This window comes from Ischnura elegans, chromosome X, assembly GCF_921293095.1.
Source record: "Ischnura elegans chromosome X, ioIscEleg1.1, whole genome shotgun sequence".
NCBI classification, from domain to species: domain Eukaryota; kingdom Metazoa; phylum Arthropoda; class Insecta; order Odonata; family Coenagrionidae; genus Ischnura; species Ischnura elegans.
In genome coordinates, this window is record NC_060259.1 from 51975679 (window position 1) to 51996555 (window position 20877).

Consider the following 20877-nt stretch of genomic DNA (forward strand, 5'->3'; position numbering starts at 1 on the left):
TTTTAAGTTTAATCCATTTTACTTAATGGATTAGTTTTACTTATATAATAGTGTTGCAATTAATCAAATATCTCTCATAAAGTGGTAAAACTAGTCATCTTGAACCATTAATCTTAAAATTTTCTGGAGGAGGGCCCCCGCAACTCCAACTTACCCTGGCAGGTATGCAATACCCCCACACCCTATAGTATCAGTTGCTCCAAACCCCCCTCATAGCCTTAATTCTTAGCTGAGCCCTTGTCTGAGCATATTTTGAAATTCAAATTGTAGACTACCGAGGTAAATTTTAGGGGTGGTGAAAATGGAATACATAGCCTTTTTCTTGTATCAATGCATTCTTGCATTTGTAGAGGCACCTGTTCATTAATAACGAAATCTCAGAGTTCAGTCAAGCAATCTGTGTTAACATGGTTGCCATGGAAACTACGTGGAATTGTTAGACATTCTATGAAGGCATAGTTTTCATTTTTTTACAACTTTGGATATGAATAATGTTGAAATTAAATATTAAATTGGGAAAATTCAGTGCCTCTATGCCTTTGGCCTTATCTGATAACAAGTATGCACTAGAAAAAAACATGGCACTAGTAGTTAGAAAAATATCTTTAATTATGGTTATTTTTGGATTCATGCTAAACTTTTGATGGTACCAAAGATAAATCATACCAAAATGAAGTTCAGCATTTCCAATGAAAGAATGGTGGACATCAAAAATTCATACATATTGCAAAAGTATCTCTCTTCGATCATAAGAATAAAATTCCATGAGCATGACCAAAGCACATATCATGCTCTTGTTTATTTATGTAATAAACTTTAATGCAGTGCCTGTAATTAATTGATGCAGTGACAATGACTGGCTCCAATACCTTTTCTATGGGGAAGTAGCAGAATAAAATTAAAAGAAGTGCAGGAAACACAAAGACAGAGCAGTAGAAGCAATGGGTCCTCATGAAATTGGAATGGATGAGGAAGAGTATAGGGAAAACTGTGTAAAAACTCACAGGACCCTTCCACGGCTGAGGAGGCTACTTACTTTGCATAACTGGTATTACGGCACGAAGAGAATACAATACTATGGAGGAGTTCCTAAAAGTTTACCATCCCAGATTGATATCGAACAAAATTAATATTGAGCCCAAAGTCTCATATTTACTACCCATGTTTTACTCTATCAGTGGATGCTCTCAAACTACTTCTCCCACTAATAGCCATGATTTGGAACTAGCGTCGGGGGCAGTAGAGGAATAAATCGCCATGCAATATAATGTAATATGAGCAAACAGCACATAGTTAAAGGACAAAAGGAGGTATACTTATAAGAAAGGGCAAAGTTTTGTATCTTACATCTCATGTATGTGAAAGGTATTAGACACTTCTGGGAAAAATATCTCAATTGCAACATTTCATTTTATTAGGTTTTTGATCACATTTTGTTCCAAGTCACCATTGAAAAAATTAAATAGTGTATCGTTTAATGGTAAAGACAAGAGATTTGATTCTACCGAAGAATCAACAATCATTACAAGGGCAGTCATGGTATATTATCCCCTGTACAAAGAAGGTTAATATAAGGTGTAATCATCACATTAAAGATTGAGTTAAATAAAGAACAAAGAGAATTCAGGAGTTTATTGCATCAACTTCCATAGAAACATCTTTGCCTACATTTATTAGGTATATACATTAAAGCTGCACATTGAGATAACAATAATTTGAATTTCTACCCTAAATGGAATGAATGTTCTTTCAGAACACATGGTTTATAATCCAACATTAATTAAGAATACAATGTAAAAAGAATATTAATAGAAAACTGTTCTGTCAAACTTAAATTAAATCCTATTTTCATCTCTTATCAATCAATAATTTTAATTGATTTCATGCTTTCAAAAATAGTCATCATTTGTACATTAAATATGCATGTCTCATAGACTTGATTAAGAATCTTTTGACCTGTTCATCATTATGCATTGAGGTGCAAATTGAGAGGCATATATTTTGGCATCTGATAAGTATATTTAAAAAGCATTTGTATTTTTAAATATATGTGGACAGTCTACACCTATACTAAACTTATTTAAGCACCAACAAATGTTTTTTTTTCAACTTAGGAATCAGTCATGGAAATAAATTGAATGTGATGTGACCAATAAGTATATTCAAATTGTTTCCACATGCTCACTTGACATGTATAGTGATCACTGCATTGGCGCTCAATATTTTCAATAATAAACTCACGAAAGTGTCCATCATAGTAATGATTTTTACATACCTAGTCCCCACTTTTCTCATGGGCATTGCTTTCAACTAGACTACTTAGTGAGTACACAAGATTTTTTTGATGCATCAATTGTTTTGTCACATCATTTCCTCAAACACTTTCACATTAAGGAATTAATTCAACAAAAAAAAGAATCTCCGACAGTAATCAACTGTGCGCATAATGCCATAAAAATCACAAACATGATTTTTAAATACATATGTAGTAGTAACTCACCTGGTATAGGACTCAAAGTGTTCACTGGAACTCATGTACTGTTGAAAAATAGAGGACTGAGCCTCTGTTGTAAATAAAGCTATAAACCACCCATTACTTACAATGGTTAGGCTGTGGCAAAGCACCGCACTACATCAAACAATGCAAGTTGCAGAGTTTTCAACTGGCATGAACTATAAAATAATTCACAAAGTCTTCTTGTCATAATATCTTCACTTACACTTTACCAGTCTTAATTATCTGCATTACTTTATACAGATAATTTTGTAAAGCCCTTCTCTTTATCTAATGTTTAACACTTGTAAACAATCTGGGCAAGACTTAACCACATATAGCCAACAAAAAAGAGTCAAGAGAGCAACCTGAGTCAGTTTAATCCACAGAGAAAAACTGTAAAATGGCACGCCCTTGGATCTCGGAGGCACAGAGTTTTTTGACGACTTCACTAGCCTCTTCAGCCGGGAACACAGTATGAGGTGGTGGTTCAATCTGTGTGAAAGAATTGAAGAGAATGATAGAGATTCGCTATGCCCATCTATAAAAGCTTCATAAATAAGCTTCATAACCTTTCCCTCCCTTAGAGGGTGCATTACCCCCATTCAACCAGTTTTATGTGATCACCTCACCCCAAATCAACTATTGATACAATTAATTCATAGCAAAAAGAGACAAAACTCAATGGTTCAGAGACTTGTACATCCTAATTTATGCATATTTCCTTTTGTTTACAATCTTGCAAGTGATGCTAGTACTATACCATGGTGCTTAAACAAAAAATATAATGCTTGTGAATAAATTTGTCATGAGATAATAAAATTATTGCAATACTGACTTTTTAATATTAGGCCCTTAACTGGGTGAAGAGTTTATGGCTACAAGGCAGAGCAAATTTTCATTTTGCCTTTCACACTTGAAAAAAATCCAAAACCATACCTACAAAGTAAAACTATACTGGGTGAAAACTTTAATTTACCCAGAATGCACACCATTATATGTACATAACTTAATTTCAATTTACTCACCTCTCCCTTTCCAACAAGATCAACTAATTCTTGGAGCTGTTCAATACTTCCCATCCCAACAGACTTGATTTTTTGCTGTCTTTCTTCTGCTCGCCTGCTGAATTTTGGCATCAGTCGCTCAGCAACCTCATGACTGATGAATACTACTCCACCCTTTTCATTGAAAAATGAGAGAAATTTTTTTAATGAGTCATTTTTATCACTGACGGCAAAAAGCTAATGATATGATCAATTAAGAGTTATCTAGAATATTGAACAATTTATGCTTCACAGCAAAATTAGTCCTTTATAAACAAATAGAACAGTATCATTTGAACTAGGATTTCCTTACCTTTCCCAGGCATTGAAGAGATCGATGTAAACTTCTTGAGGTAGTTCCAAAGTCAATGACTATGTCGACTTCTCCCTGGCATGCATCCATTGTCCTTTCAATCAATTGCTTCTCATATAAATCTTCATTCCACTGGACAACGTTAACCCTAAGAAAAAAATTTATGATCAAACACATTTTTATCATGCCAGCACAATTTCCTCAAGCATTTAACAAAAGGATTTATTGCAAATTTAAACCAAGGAATTTTAAGCGGCAGAAGTGCCAATTACATAGTGCATGGAATTGAATGGGTTCTGTACTGAAAGGGGCAAAATATTGAGAGATATCAAAATCTTCTTCAAGTCAGATTACTCTAGCTTTATATGAAGAAGAGCAAAAGAGGAAGTTAGAATTTTCCAAAAGGAATAAATTGAAATATACCTAATATATGTATTGAAATTCTCTATCCACAGAAATTATATGTGAATATAATAACCTTGACCATTATCCTCATGAAATAATTTTTTTATCATGATAGTGGTCATTAGACTAGAAACCTTTGAACAAAAATTAGACCTAATTACTCATCATGTGGAGCCACACAATTTATCCAAAATCGTGCGACAAATCGATTTCAATTTTTAGTTAATTATGTATACAATCGTGTATAAAAGTCAGTTAGCCATTTATCTCCTGCAGTGAATGCTAACCAAATGTGTAAGAATTATTGTTTTATATGATGCTAGAGCTCATGTGGCTACCATTAGTTTCCAAATAACTTGCTTACTAAACTGCATGTGGACAGGATACCATATATGCATCAGTGGTGCCTCGTCAAGTGAAGTGACTGAATCTATATATATGTCAATTCATCTACATGTATGTAAATTGTCACATTTTTTGTCACATTAATGACCATACAACAGTGGCGGATACAGAAAAAAACTCAAGGGGGGGCGCAACATATCTTGAGTTGTCTTTACTTTTATCGTGATAAAAGATGATCAAGTCACAGGCAAAGTATATGAAAATTTTATTTAAAGTGATTATAAACATGTAAAAGACAATGCCATCTTATGGTATAAAAAAGTTACAATTGTGGTTTTGCAATGCTCGGCAATACAGGCGGACCCGCAAGGGGGGGGGGCGCGCGCCCCCTGCGCCCCCCATCTGTATCCGCCACTGCCATACAATAAGTTTTTCACACAATATCCTTATAAGTATGCAGCACTTAGCAACAAGGCTCCTGTGGGACACTATCAATTGGCATTTTCCAAGTCACATCAGTATATGATGGGCTCTGCATCTTCACTTGCAAGTAAGCTGAGAGAGGGGAAGTAAGAAAGGAGCTTGCTAGGCTGAAGAGAGTAATTGGTTGCCACAGCTACCAACTGATTGGTGCAGAGTTTTTTTATAGCACTTCACATGAGCAGTTACTTCTTACTGCCCGTACTAGCATCTAACGATTTGATCGTTGGATTATTCTTCCTCATAGAATAATCCTCCAAGGTCGTTAGAACATTAATAGCGTATGCTTGGTTTCGCTGATGGTAGGACCTGCCCGCCTTGTGACGGTGCAGGATTCCTCGTCCTCTCCCTTCCTTCCCGTCCTTCCCCTGGAGGCGTCGTCGGGCTCTCATCGCGGCGGCGCCTCCTTTCCTTTATCCTTCCCATCCATCCCCTTCTGGTGGTAGAGGAAAAAAGCTAACGCTTACAGTCCCTGCCCCAGGAGTGTACCCCGCGAGCCCATCCTAAGGGTTTCGTTCCACCTGCCCGTACTAGCCTGCGAGCATCCCTTGGTCAGCCGCACATGCATTTGTGCATACATACTTTCAACTGTGGCCTCAAAACATCATTTTTCATTTTATTTCAATCTTCTCCTAATTAACACAGTGAAATGCATCTTTCCTTTCAGTTCAGGAATAAAATGGTAATTTTTTATAATAGATTTATTTTTAGTGTTTAGAAAATTATTCTTTTGAGATCTTTAATAGGGTAACTACAAATATTCACCAATTTAAATAAATGTAATGCATTTGAATGAGTTTCATTTGTGACAATTCGGAACATACCTCGTGTGGCAAACTTTTTCCAAAAATGTATCATTTAATTTCAACTGAATTATTACAAATTGAGTGTTTTTCAACGAGTAAAACTAGCCAAGTGAATTGTGAAAGTATTTAAGCAGACACACTCCCAAAGGTTATTCACCGAAAACACAATGCAAATATATTCAGACAATTATAGCAGGTACCAAGCGTTTCATGCTTATGCTTTGAGTTTATGCTGGGGCTTTTTTTGAAACATTAGTGAGGTTTAGGCGACTTTTTCCCCAAAATTTTGTCTTATATTTCTGTACACTAATAATTATATAGACATTGGGTACAGGATATTATGCTTAGTAGTTTTGATTTCATTGCAAACGCAATCATCATAACAGACTGAAATAAACAAATATTGTCATAGCATGGCTTTCATTAAATTAACCTCTATCGGTAAGTGAGGGTGGTGGGTGGAGAATGGTTTACCATCAAGAGAGTCAGTTGAGCATTCAGAGGTCTCAAGCCGCCACCGTTGACATTGTTAATTCTCAAAGCCATGAAGCATTTCAATAATTGATTACATATAATTTGGTAAAGTACTTGGTTCACACTATGACTAATCATTTGATAAATTGAACAAAACATAATAATTCACTTGAAATGGAAGAAGGATTATCTATTTGATTTCAATTTCATTCTTACCTCTTGTGCTCCTTGGCTAAAAGGAATCCTTCATCTTTCAGAGAAGCAACTGTGATAGATACTCTATCACTAGTAGCACTGAAGTGATGGCTTGCAATGCGCATCATCCACAGAGCAAGACCTCCAGTTCCAACAATCAGAATCTTACATATACCTAGAAGGCAAAAGAAATGTCAAGATAGACTGCAAAAGAATTTCTGTCTCATGCTTGGCTGACTACATGTCATTTTAATGAATTTAATATTTATTAATGCCATTTAAATTGGCAGCAATAGAGTATGTATGCCATTTTCATCAAAAAATATTATACCTTTACTCCTTTTCGGTATTTACTCCATAAGTATGAGAATAATTAAGTTGAGTGTACAACAAATGTAATTTCCAACAATAATGGACATAACTTATTGATTTTGTTTAACTCAAGATAAAATTGCAGTATAAGTTATTACCATTCTCTCCTTTCTGAGCCAGAATTTTCTGCACATACTCGTGAGAAGCAAATACTGTGCTCATAGCAAGAAGAGCTCCAGTGGGAAGCATAGCTGCAACACTAAGAGGAATTGTATCTGGCAGCTTCACTAAGTATTTCAGTTCGTGGACAATGATGAACTCTGCATATCTGTAATTAGATTTAGATATATTTCACTTCATTAATTTGTTTACTTACAGCGCACCATGTAAAATCAAATATTTTTGGTTGAATTAGAGCTCAATTGGTGCAATTTTTAGTTATTGCATGCCCTAACTCGACAAAGAATTCTTTTTTTTTTAATCCTAGAACAGATTGCATCCAGAATAGGAGAAATTGTGGAAAAAAATCCACATCTTAAGGCAGCTTTTTTTTACGAAATTGAAAAATTCAATGGAAATTCCATGCCAGAATAAAATTTTAAAATATTCATATTTCTTCAGTTATTCAGCTAAATTCTGCAACAGATTTGGTATTTTGCAAGATATCAGTTTAAAACCAAAATATAATTCATGTAAAGCATTTAATGTAAATGACTAGTAGATTTTGTGCATGTTTTTAGGCAAAGAAAAGTGTACAAAACAGATTTATGTACCTCTTGGACTTGCACTTCAATTCCCTAAGATCAAACAATTATTCCTGATATTGCACAGTTTTGAATACTGTGTCTCACATTTTCCAAGAAATTCAATATGTACTCAATAAATATATAAAATGTGATACAAAAAAAGTAATTATATAGGCTAGATGCGTTCGAGGGAAGGAGGAGGGATGTCTGCTGAAGGATATATTGAGTGAAAATCTAGAGGGATGAAAACTTTAGGAGGACCATGTCTAAGACCAAAGGCTGATGAACATGCAGAGATAGATGAAAGAGAGGCAGATGATTAAGCCAAGAGAATGAGTGTAGCATATGTGGCTAAATGTTTACAAATATATAGATAGCCCTGGAGTAAGTAATGGAATGGTATGGGTACTTTTAGTGCCCTCCTCTCTACACAGTCAACCAGGTAAATGGCAATCTCTTGAAAGCCACCGCCTCTCCAGTATTTGAACCCAGATCCACACAGTGGGAAGCCAATCCCTTAGCCACCACAACAACACAATCTCCCCATAATTAAGTACAATCAATTAAGAGCATGTGATAATCCGCACAACCTAAGAGCCATTAAACCAATAACACAACACTTACAAGTAAAAATATAAAATAAAATATATAATAAAATAAAAATATAAAATATAAATATAAACAAGGGATTTACCCATGAGGCACTCCTTCATATGGATAGAGTACAACGCGGTCCCCAACTTGATATCCACATGATGGCCCCACCTCGGCACCCAGTGATTCCACAATGCCAGCCACTTCATAGCCAGGGAAGAGAGCCCCATCACGAAGGCCATGATGCGCTGGGCTCTGCGTGCTGGGCATGCCTCCAGACATGCCTGGCAGTCCACCCTCGATGGATGGCTCACTGTTAAGGCTTGACACACTTGAGATGCTCGAGATGGATGGGGATCGACGCAGGCGATAACATGCCCCTGCACAAACCACCTGAAAAGGAGAGGAGGAGGTGTAAAATCATGCCAGACTCCCAAGACAATTGGAGATATTAATAATGCAATTTCAAGCATAGACATGAGTGGATCCATGAGGCATCAGGTTTGGGGTAATGGTGACCATGTCTTCCCCTCATTACCCAGACACCTCCGATAAAAATGAATAAATAAATGCATATTATCGAATGTATTACTACAAAGGCATCTATGGACTCGTAAAGATGATGCTCTGCACTTATGGGCATTTTTAAAGTATGCTAATATCTGATGACAACAGTGTCATCTATTTTCCAGAGTGCATGGCATTCATTTTTTTATTTTTCTACACATTGAAAATAGTAAGAGCTTAAAATAATTGAGTTACTCGAGTCTTTTTGGGTGGCTCACCCCTCCCTGGATCTGTACATTTTTATCATAGTTAATCTGGTCTTCTGATATTGGTTGTATTCAGTGAAACCATCTGAACAAGGTCTGTGAATCTACACATGGAATTGTAAGGTTCCCTCAACCCTTTGTCACATCAATGTGGAAAAATTCCTCCGAGCTGAAACTGCTGATGTCACAAAAGATTTTGCTCTTCGTCAGGTGTTCTATGGTTAATTAGTGCTGTCACTAGCAGCCAGGGTGGGGGATATGTTGATCGCAGGGTATGTGCCATATGATGCATGGGAGATAGAGCAAGAGGGGTGGAGTCCATAAGTGATTGTGAAATCACCCAAAATTTAAAGCCGATGATATCCAGCTAGATATTTCATAAGGAAATATGCAATATTTAACAAAATAAAAATGGTATAATCTGTCGAAATAAAAGATTATTTTAAGTGCTAAAAGCATAAATTATTCCAATGCCATTTCATCTAATATAAAACTGGGAGACTGTCGCACCTCATTGAGCAGTTGACCAAAGGATCCCAGGTTCAGAAATAATGGTGAAACCTTCAGACAACAAAATTACTTTCAATGTGAGGTGGTCCCGGGAAAGGAAATGGCACCCTCACCCGGAATGCACGAAATTCACGTGACTGTGGCTTAGTCTGGGGTGAGCTCCACCCCCACCTATCATCATGTGCAAAGTAGACGCATCACTTTCAGAAAAATCCAATTGATCACAGGATCAATTTGGTTATGCCTTCTAATCATTAAGAGGATAATTTACGAATCCCAGAGCTTCCGGTAAGTATGGGAGTTTTTTCATCCCTGAACTCAAGTCTGCTCAAATAACTGTGTTTGTGAACTATATTTTCCTTTGCCGGGATTTATGCTGATCCGGAGGCCTCTCCGCTACCCTGAACCCTCAGATTTTGGAGAAACCACCCTCATCATAATAGCTAAGAGGTCTTTCGGCTACTACGTTCCGCGGCGCCCGGGGTCATTGGAAGACTACTCAACGGAACAGTACTCCGGGATCACATTTAATCAACTAATTTCAGAAACAGCCGCGGTCTAGCCACCGATCGCGTCACTCAAGGGTCGGAATTCCTGGGCGGCAAAATCATATGGCACGTAATTTTTCCAATAAGCCACCACTTAAAATGAAAAGATCATTTTTGAAAAAAATATTAATTAATTTCACTAAAGGCTTCTTCAATAAACCGTCGCTGTGTCCATATTCTCATTCTATGTATCACGATTTAACATATCGCTTCCCAATATCATGGGCGTCATTAGATATTATTTATTGGTTATTAGATATTATTTCGAGGGGGGGTCCAGACCACCCCCTCGAAATATATAAACACAATCATTTTCCTTCATAAAAGAAAACAAAATATTGAAAAATCATGAATTTGAAAAATATTTCTATAACAAATGAAGTTTTTCCGATTATGAAAAGTGTTAAAATTCGTTAAAAACGCATTACTTGGTACCCTGTTTTCAAAAACTTTCCCCCTGGTTTTGGACCCCCTCTAAGAACGAAATTGCTGGCTACGCCACAGATTTACGCCATGCTCCACCGTTTTAACTCTAAGTAAATTCTTTCGGCACATAATAGTTAATTCGGTTTCAGCACAGAAATCGAGGGCTTCCTAAGCGAGACAAGCATTTAGGCAACTAATACAAACATTGGCGCAACAGCTATTCGCGCCGCCCAGCGTGACACCCGACAAATCAACAGATGGAGCTCCAGTATCTCGCAGCCGTACATTTGCGCATTCATTCGCGATATTTGCCCCTTTCCGCAGACAATAATTTCACTGCTCTTCAGCATGCATTACGCCAGTGTTCAATTCAGTGCCTCGCGTAAAGGCCCTCCAGAGGATTAATAAATCTTCAAAAACTCAGAGAAGAACCGAGGGATAGGGCGGCCGCGGCAACGGATGTTTTCATTTGAGCGGCAACCCTCGGCGCGGCCTTGAGCGTCTCAACGCGTGCGTCATGCCCTCTACGACGCTGACCTACTTCCAGACTCCACGCAGCGAACGAGGCATTATGGAATCTTGGACGGCGCCTCAGTATCTCCGTGGACGGCGGGGCATTCGGAAAGTAAGAGCAGAGATTGGTCCTCCATTTTTACATGAAAACTGCATTTTCTATTCTTCATTTCATTATTTTCGAGTATTGTTGACCTTTATTTCTTAGCGGTAATCCCTTGTTCGATTCTAACCCTGTACAGATGCACACATTTTATATTATTAACTATTTTTTGTTTTCTAAGCAAGTGGATTTATGATATCTTCAGCCTTTTATAGACCGATGCGTACCTGGAAGGAGTTAAACCACCTGCAAGAATGTGTTATTTTTACTACATACTGTGGGAAGGCACTTATATTATTATTTTTTGTAAAAATGCAGCGCGCGCGTAGGGTACCTATGCATGTTGCATGCTGGTAATTGGTCGCCCCTAGCCAAACACCGTAAAGGTAGCCTGCAGGGTATTATGTAAATTTAAAACACGTAGCTTTAATATCGTATGTATTTGGAGAAGGCGAACGACAGCTCAGATATTTTGCGTCTTAGGAATAGTTAAGGAAGAAAGAATGGAAAAAAATCTAGTATCGCAATTTTTTGCTCATAACGAAAGGCGCTAAGGGGACCACAGCCTAACGTCCCATTTGACGGAAGGAGTGCTGAATTCGATGTGCACTCCTCTAATTACTCAAGTAGGGATGGGACACCACCGCCGGGATTCGAACCAAGGCTTTCAGGACAGGAATCCTACCTGCCCGATCCCCAGCTTTAATAGCGATGTATGTTTTTCAATATAGAACGCACACTTAGAGTTTTTATTTCGCAAGCATCGCAAAAAAGGTAAAGAAAAAAGATAAAGAATCCGTTCTTATATTCCATACTTTATGCAAATATATTAAGAGAAAGTGCACACAACCAGTAACTATGTAAGTAGTCACACGCATGAGTGCAGAGTTATTTACGCAGAGGATGAAATCTACCTTGAAAAAAGTATTTGGGCCGGAAGTCGAACCCGGATCACCCGATTGCCGCTTAGGTAGGCCACACGTTTACGCACTTAAAGCGGCATCATGGGAGCGCAGAGCAACAACAGAGAAGACGATGAGTATCAACTATTCTATGACTCACCTCAGGGAATTTCATTAAGACGGAGAACGCGGTTGCATATTCAATCCGCGACGCAAAACAGAGGGAACTATGAAAATAGAAACCACGAGATGACATATTCATTATTTTCATAGAGCTAACTTTCATTCACTTCAATAAGCCGTTTAGCGCTGGAATAAAAGTGATTTCTGTCATAGTTTTCTGTAATTTTCTCAATACCGGCATGAAATTCAACTGATGGGGCCAAAATGTATTCAGTCCTCTTAATCTTCGATGGGTAGGAAAACTATGAAACCAGACCGTAATGAAAATAAACACTCAATTTACATGTTAAAATATATACTTGGATGCAGGTCCATTTTCAATGGAAAGCTCAATAATATACCTTTTTAAGACCTCGGAAAATCTCCGGCGTCATTAAATCCGATGGAGGATGACCTTCCGTCTATTGGGCTCCTTCCAAAGAAATTTATTTATGATTGCGGAAGAAATAGAAATATCTTCACAAGCTGCGTAATATGAGGACAGGTTGGAATAAAAAACAGAGGGAAATGAGGCTGATAAAATGGTTATGTCACCACTTCTATTTCATCATTTATCTTAAGGCCTGTTTACACAGTAAATTAGCTCGTACAAGTAAATCTCTAAATGTATGAACGCAAGAATGAACGACTAAATGCACCATGTAACCACCCAACTTGTGCGAATGCATGAACAGAAAATAGAACCAGTTCAACCAAATTTGATTCATACATCTGTACATGTTCCGTTCCGGACCATAAAAATCGTTCCAGCTATCAGACATTAACTCGTACGTGTTGATGTATTGCGCAAACATGCCTATAGAATTCGTTTATGCGACACCGGCAAGAAATCAGATAATATTTTTGGCGAAAAATTTTGCCATCATGAAATACAATAAGCCCATAGTAAGTCAACAGCTTCGGATATCTTCGCGTTATACTGCGACGATCATATATCTTTAACAGGCCACAGGGATAAGTTCAAGGGCGGAGCAGCAGAATAGATACCAGTATGAGCTGCAATAAAAGATCTTTCTTCAGCGCCAGCGTTTCCGGCTGTGGGAAGCAAGGGTGCCCAGCTGAATGCAAATCAGGACGTTACAAAAGGAAATACCTCCTTAGCATACGATACCATTGCACCAGAGACGCAGCGGAAGAATATGGGTAAAGAATTAAGGGAAGATAAGGAATTTAAATAGATCGAAATATTGATTGCTGAATCAAAGGGTATTTTTATACGCACCCTTTTCCACTGCTCAACTTAACCTATGAAAGACGGCTGCAGATAAGGGAGCCAGAAAATTTAAATTGAGCTCCTTGGTTACTACTGACATATTCCATACAGTCAGAGGGAATTAAAATTTTCGTATATGAACGACTGTGTCTATTTTATGCAGGTGATTAAACGCACATATGTTTACCCTTGCATCGATTAAGCCAAGATCAAAGAGAAGTGCAAATAATATCTGGAGAAAAGCTTGAAGAACAATGAGGATGCAGGGAAACAGCTCCGTCTATAGTGATGATATTGCTACGATGGCGACGCTCGACTTGACCATTAAAACGTCGACAGGAATGGACCTGTTGGAAAGAACCAACCTCACCGCTTTTATTCACCGAGAAAGAGTCAGAACCGTCAAAAATATGCTTAATTTTCTAAAAAATGTTCATTGGCCAAGTTTTAATTTAAATTATGGAAACTCAACAACGTATTATACGATGAAAGATGCCTATAAGATTGACATGTCGAAAACGTTCAAAGACTCGAGGCGTCCCCTTTGAGCTAGTTGAACGTAAGGGTAAGTTTCCTGGTGTGCCTCATTAAATGTAAATGGGATATTCGGTGGAATCGTGAGGCTGGCATAATGAACAGGAAGGCACTTTTTATGTTCCACATATTTTTATAAATCGACAAACTCTGCGGTATCACATTGATACTGAGACGGTTAGTGTCAAAACATAGGTCGAAAAGTAACCACTCCGTGGCGTAATAACACTACCTGCTCCAGTAACTTCTCCAGATCATAATAAGAGCACATGCTCAGTCACTTTTCCAAGCCATCTATCTTCACAAAAGTTTCACGGCTTGCCCACCAGATCACGTTTGAGAATAACGCCGTTCAGATGCCTTCCAGTGCCGTCGTCATGAGCGAAGTCTACCCACTGAAAACTGCGTAAATCGGGTATCCCTTCGCGGCGTCCATTCTTCAGTGCCTTTATTGGCAAACGGGTGACGTCCGTCACAGCGCGCCGCGGCGTCACGAAGTGAGGGGATACGAGGCGTCCAATCACGAGGAGATTACAATCACTGATCCAGAGGAAGCGTAGCAGAGATTCAAGTGACGGTACCCCGGTATTGTCGACCTCGAGGTAGCCAATCCCTCCAGAGGAGGCACTTCATTATTCAAGGACGAAGTTAAAAGAGAATTGATAATGAAGGGAATCATATTCATTGCCGTGAAAATAAACTTTTCTTTCTTTAACCTACCAAGTAACGTAAAATTGACTACCTACGTTTCCACAAATAAATAACGAATTTGAACTTTATTGGCTCTTTCAATGATGTATATACAAACAGCAAACAGTGTGTAATACCCTAACAATCGTAGTTTAATGTGTGACAATCCTACGCGAGTACAAAATTTATTGCAATATTCTAGTGGTATGGCCTCGGACCAGCCAATATTTTCGGTAAATTTAAATGTCGAAAAATAGTGCAGATAGATTTTAGCACAAGGGTCTCTCTGCTCATGCAATTCACTCTAAACTTTAATTTTCGAAAGCAAAACTTGGGGAATAAATGCTAATATAAATGAAAATACAAATGTCTTTTTGATAAAAAACTGATAACTATAAAGAGTGCCTAGTTTACAAGCCGTGATAAAAATAGACGAAGGAACACGACTATAAGACACTGAATTATCAGCAAAACATTCCTGATACTGAAGACATAATTCGTCAGTAATGAAAATGGCGCTTCATTCGCTCAAACAAGATGAAAAATATGTTAATTTAAATACATATTCATCATTTTTCTACAGGCTATTTACTCTGATTTCGTTTCTTGGCCTTGACGGATGCCAGTAACGAAAACTGTATTTAAGACAGCACATGTAGGTAGATGAAGAGTGAAATCAAGTAATCGCATTCAATCACGCAGTCGCCTCGGAAACTTCGCTAACTCGCTGGAAGGTGACGCTGCCGTCCATCACAACATTTCACTTCGTACATTGTTTAACGGTGGCGGCTATGCTTGGTGGAATCACGAAAAAGAAAATGAAACTTCTCTTTGTAATAACTAATAATTTAAACCGACCATAATATAGACACTGACATGTAATTTTCACGCAATAATTACCTTACTTTCGACAATACGATGCCATTACAATGGTAATAATTACTTAATGATAACATTGAATAGTCGATATCATGCTCGGGAATTAATTTTAAGTGCATAATTTACAAAGGGAATTTTTAGTTCTTATCCATTTTTGTAGCCTCACGTTGGCGCTGGTTCTATTTTAGTTCTCAATATTTTATTAGAATAGGAAAACTACTATTCTTACATTATGAGGCGATGTTCATTTCAACATTGATTTATATGAAAACTGCCTCCAACCTATTTTTTTTTTCGTTTTTCATGATGCTTTCAAGCACATTAAGACTCTAAAAGAAAAGAACACAAATTAAACGTAATAATTGCTCCTATATCTAACCTGTAACCACATCTACGCTGCAGAAAGCTGCTACAACACTGTATGTATTAAGAACATGAAGCTACAGCAAGGAATCTATGAATGCTTGTTTTTAGTTTTTTTTCGCCACCTTTTCCGCGGCGTAATTGAAAAAAAACTCGAAATATGCGATCGTGCATTCTATAAAGTATGTTTATCTTGTAACAAATGCGCTAATTTGCAGCATTGTCTCGCAAAGCCAGGGGAAGAATTGCAACAATTAATTTTCGACCTTTACGCACTCGGACGAACGCCCTTGAGTACCTCTTTCCGTCAGGCTTGAGAGGTGAGGTGAGGCATGGCAAAACGCTATCCCTGGCCGTTGCCATAGGGAACGGCGAGGGCGGAGTTGAGCACTGGTAACGCACGCAAGTTCCATTCGGCCGAGTGTAAGTGGATCGATGGCAGCGGCGGCGGCGGGCGGAGGAGAGCGGCGGGAATCGAACAGACCGAGCGGAGAACGACCCATTCAAAGGGGGGGGACAAGCGCGGACGGATCAGAGAGGATATAAACAAGCAAGGAGAAGGCATAGAGGAGGCTCAATAGGGTAGTTTCCTTCATCAAAGAAAACGAAAGGCATTGATTGCGATTCGTTACCCACCATTAGTGTATTCATAACATACAAATTATTTGGTTTTAGAAATCCCAGTTGAGACGAATTTTAATGGTCATTTTTAAACTCATTCGAAAAAGGCCAGATTGGCGCCCATGCGATGCCACTCCACGTGAAGTCACAGGGACCTAGTTTCTATGCGAGTAGATAGGAGTTTTACATCGTCTGAGATTACCAATGCATGCATGTGGCGCGGAGCTCAGGGAAATATCTCTTAATAATCACTTATTAAAATTGGCTATGGCCGGAAAGTTTCCTTCGTTTGATAGGGTATTAATAACCCTTATTTAAGCCAAGCGCTACCTGCTTATCAGGGTACTCTGCTTCCTGCTAACAGCCTGCATCGCAGCGGCGCACATATCCTCGCCCCAAGGTCACCTCACAAGGCGGCAGCGGGAACCAGAATGACGTCACACGGGCTTTTCCCAGCATTCATACTCAGCCGTCGCGTTATCGCGCGCTTGAAAATTTTCACTTTTCGTTTACTCGCGAAAAATAGATATCGTCATTTAAAAATTTAAAAGCGTGAAATGCGTACTCCAGGAGTAATAATCTTTCGATTTAGGCAATAAAAAAATAATTGGAAACCATCCTATTCCATCCCATAGAAGGCTGATTTATGTTGCCACTTCGGCCGCATTTTAATCGGTTTTCAAAAATGTCCGCGGCGCTGTGATGAGAACAATGCGATCCACTTTTTTTCTAATATTTTAAGTATGATGTTTGTCATTACGAGGAATAGCATTGAAAAGTAATGAATTTGATAGATCACGTCAAAATTTGTATAAATTTCTGTTAATACCCCTAATTATACCTTATTTCCCCGAGAAACTCGGGTTTATTTGTCCGTCGGCGACACGACTGGCAACTTTGTAAACCAATTAAAATGCGCGGTGGGTGACAACACATTTAGAGGCCGACTGGATGATCCTCTTTTGTAACATTCGTATAAACAAGACTTCTCTCATTTCTCAACTCTCTACCAGATAATGCCGATCCTTTCCTGCTCCCATCTGACTCTTTCACCAATCTTGCTATGTCCCATGTAACCGTAAAAAAACTAAGCTCCAATTTCTTCACCTGTCATAAATGGGCAGGGGCGCCGTATTATAAAAAATATTGGGGGGGCCCATATCCGAGGTCTTGCCCCGGGAAGAGGTTAAATTCAAAGTGTGTCGTAGCACCGAAACACTATCATGATTCACACCACCTGATTCAGTTAACCTGCTTAACCTTATAATTATTTGTTTTAACACATTGTTGAATTTATTTTAAAAGGTAACTATCGTCAAATATGGGAAATAAAAATTACCAATATATTTTTGTGATTTTACAAAGCATAATATAACATAATTATTTTCTTGAATTATTGAGGGGGCTCCGCCCCCCCAAACGAATCTTTGAGGGGGCTCGGGCCCCCTCAGGCCCCATGGAGTCGGCGCCACTGTAAATTGGTTGAATGCTTTAAAATTTGTATGGTTGCAATCTTGTCTCTCAAGGTTTGTTGTTGTATACATTTTAAACTTCCTACTCACATCCATCATTTTCATGTTACTGTTTCACTTAAAATTGACAGAAATGCTGTATGTGAACAAGTTAAATAAATTATTGAATAAGAGCACGCGAGGTGGCATTACAACTCCGGAATCATCAAGAGAGATGGAAAAGTAAGAAAATTAAATGATAAACCCCTTCCAATTCCATTTATTTTCTGAACATCGTGCTCCTATCCTCTATTTATTTTTTTCCGGTTCTTTTAAAATGGAATGGTAGGTGATGAAATAATACTTTGTGGCTTATGCTGAGCAGTGAAATAAAAAGTGATTATTAAACACCGAGTACACAGCTATCGCTACTCGTATTTCATCATTTTATTCCTTCCGATGCATCATTTTTCATGAAAAATGAGTTCCTTATGCAAATTATGGATATTTTAACAATGTTGAACTTCAAAAAAAATATATTGTTCCCCTGAATGGTCCTTACTTTATGAAAATCTTATAACGAGCTACACTCGTCATTGCACGCTTTGCCACCGGAAGTTCATTACGAACTTGACTCGTCATTTCAGTACAAGGGTCAAATATCCTCCTCAGTCCCGGGACATTTCTACCGTTATTTTTTGTTTGAATTTCACGTTATCTGGTAAGTTACATGCTAGCAAACAACATTAGCGATTTATATGAATCACGATCATGTTTGATGATGTCATCTGTCAGCAAGCACTGAACTAGTTGCAATAACGACATTTCACTTAGCCAAGCGGTAAAAAGTTCAAACGTCTAAACAATGCATACAATACGCCAAGACCGAAGAGGATATACTAAAATCCTGCAGATACCTTTTCCTCGCAAGTATTATAAATAAATGGAAGTTAAATTCGCTATTGAAAAAAACTGCGTGATAACAAAAGTCATCGCCAGAATGAGCTAATCAGACCTATCGCGGATCACGTGACCTGGGATTTTATGTGTACTTTTTTTGAGCGATTAGTTAAATCGGTTATTTTTTATTAACTTTCTGCGTGACACCCAGTACGATGTAGGGGAGTAATAAGCAGAGGAAAAACATAAACGAAAGAATGTTCTGGAATCCCTTCCTATTTTAACACCAATAAATTAACTGAAAAGACTTGTCGATTTCCAGCCAAACCAAACTCATGCCGCGAATCTGCCATCTCTGACCACCGCCACCCAGCGACAAAACTCACTCGACTCCCAGACCACACGTACAATCATGATATGCACTGCCCCTGCCACCGCTCAACAGCCACGGATTCCCCGCAGTTCACCCCTATCAAACCACTTATCATCCTTCTCAGTTCCCTCTTTTTTCTCACAAAATAAAGGAAAATATTTCCATTTCGAAACCGCCAGTTTTTTCTTTTTTTATAATTCTGCCGATTCTGTATTTCAGTCAACTCTAACGTTGAAACGTAGCTTTGGAGATGGCAAGGGAGCGGTGATCATCTTTCTCATTTCCAGCAGAGCAATGCTTCAAGTACGACTACTCGTAGATAGATGATTGAGCGTAGCGTTATCCACCGGAGTGATGGTTCTCGTGGAGGATTGAGCTTCCAAAGAAGCCATAGCCTTACAGAGCAGTAGGCACCGACGTAAAGTAATGATGCACCTGTTGCCGCATAACTAGATTTGACTGATGCCGAACTTTCACTTTCTTTGAGAACACTCGCTGAGTCGCGCACTCACGAGAATAAAATATTTGGCATGCTACGTTCAAAGAACTGAATAACGCAACGCTTGATTCGCATTTATTTTCTAAGAGATTGGATTAAATTGATTTGTATTTATTCTATATTTGGTTACTTTCTACCAAGGTCACAGTCGTTTTTTTTTGCAAATGCATGTCGTTTCATTTTTTTCCACGCATTATAACTTGGGATATGACATTTTCACCAAGAAATTAAGACTTTTTTCCACTGTGAATGTTTTGGCATGAATTTGAGAGATTGGTTTTGCGATTAGATCCCCATTTTGGGTTCAAAAGGTAAAAGACATAAAATTTTGTTTACACTCCACATAACATATCACCTCATCTGAAGTGTGAGCGGAATTTAATAAAATTCGTATGACCATAAGCTCCTAAAATTAAATATCAAATATGACTCGCGATTTATTGGGCAGTGTGTACAGGTTTTACTTGCCGAAATAGCAACAGAAAAATACCGGAAAAAGTTAAAATCTGATTGGTCAGCGTACAATATATAATTAGCACTTGAAGTTTTCCCTGTTGTTCTACCTTTCCCCTATGGTCAAGTTCCCCTAAGTCAAATCTTAATCTTGCCTGCAATCATAAGTCAAAAGAAGACAAAAATGGAGCAAAAAATAATCAGTTCGCCCCAACAGCCCAAGCCAGACACACAAATATTTATACCTCACCCCTGGCAGCCACATATTGGTGCTTGTATACGCTTGAAATAATTTTAATTGCTAAGGCGCACAGGAACACAACTTCATTTGCTATGATTAAGGAGCATGAACCGTATTTAATATACTTAGCATTGATTTATTCCAAGGAGGCTTCAGTCAAAAATTTTATTATTATTTTTATTAATTTTATTTTATTTTATTATTATGCTACCAAAGTGTCATAATATGAAGGTAAAAGCGATTTTGCCTGATTTTAGCGTTTAAAGAATGCCATTCAATAGGATAACTTGATGAAATGAGCGTCGAAAATAATTAGACACAAAATCGATCTATGAAGACTCCTTTTAGTCTTTGGAGTTTTATATTAGGTTTAGAAAAAGAGAGAACACAAGAAAATTAACTTGTATAACCGACATGAAACTAATTAAAGAAAAATATACAACACAACGCAGAACTGTACAAAAATGAATATGCACCGTTAAAAAGTTCAAT

The 20877-nt window shown here is 38.1% G+C and overlaps 1 protein-coding gene across 2 annotated transcripts in view; it reads right to left on the reverse strand.

Annotated features, from left to right (window-relative positions):
• Positions 1-1617: 1617 nt before the first annotated feature.
• Positions 1618-20877, reverse strand: part of LOC124170695 (quinone oxidoreductase) — an 87808-nt gene continuing 68548 nt past the window's right edge. For both annotated transcript variants that reach the window (XM_046549600.1, XM_046549598.1), the window contains exons 3-8: positions 8311-8603; positions 7029-7198; positions 6580-6733; positions 3854-4001; positions 3523-3675; positions 1618-2989 (exon numbers count right to left, since the gene is read on the reverse strand). In XM_046549600.1, the coding sequence (XP_046405556.1) occupies positions 2873-2989; positions 3523-3675; positions 3854-4001; positions 6580-6733; positions 7029-7198; positions 8311-8603 (1035 nt within the window). In that variant the 3' untranslated portion in view covers positions 1618-2872. The remainder of the gene's footprint in view (positions 2990-3522; positions 3676-3853; positions 4002-6579; positions 6734-7028; positions 7199-8310; positions 8604-20877) is intronic.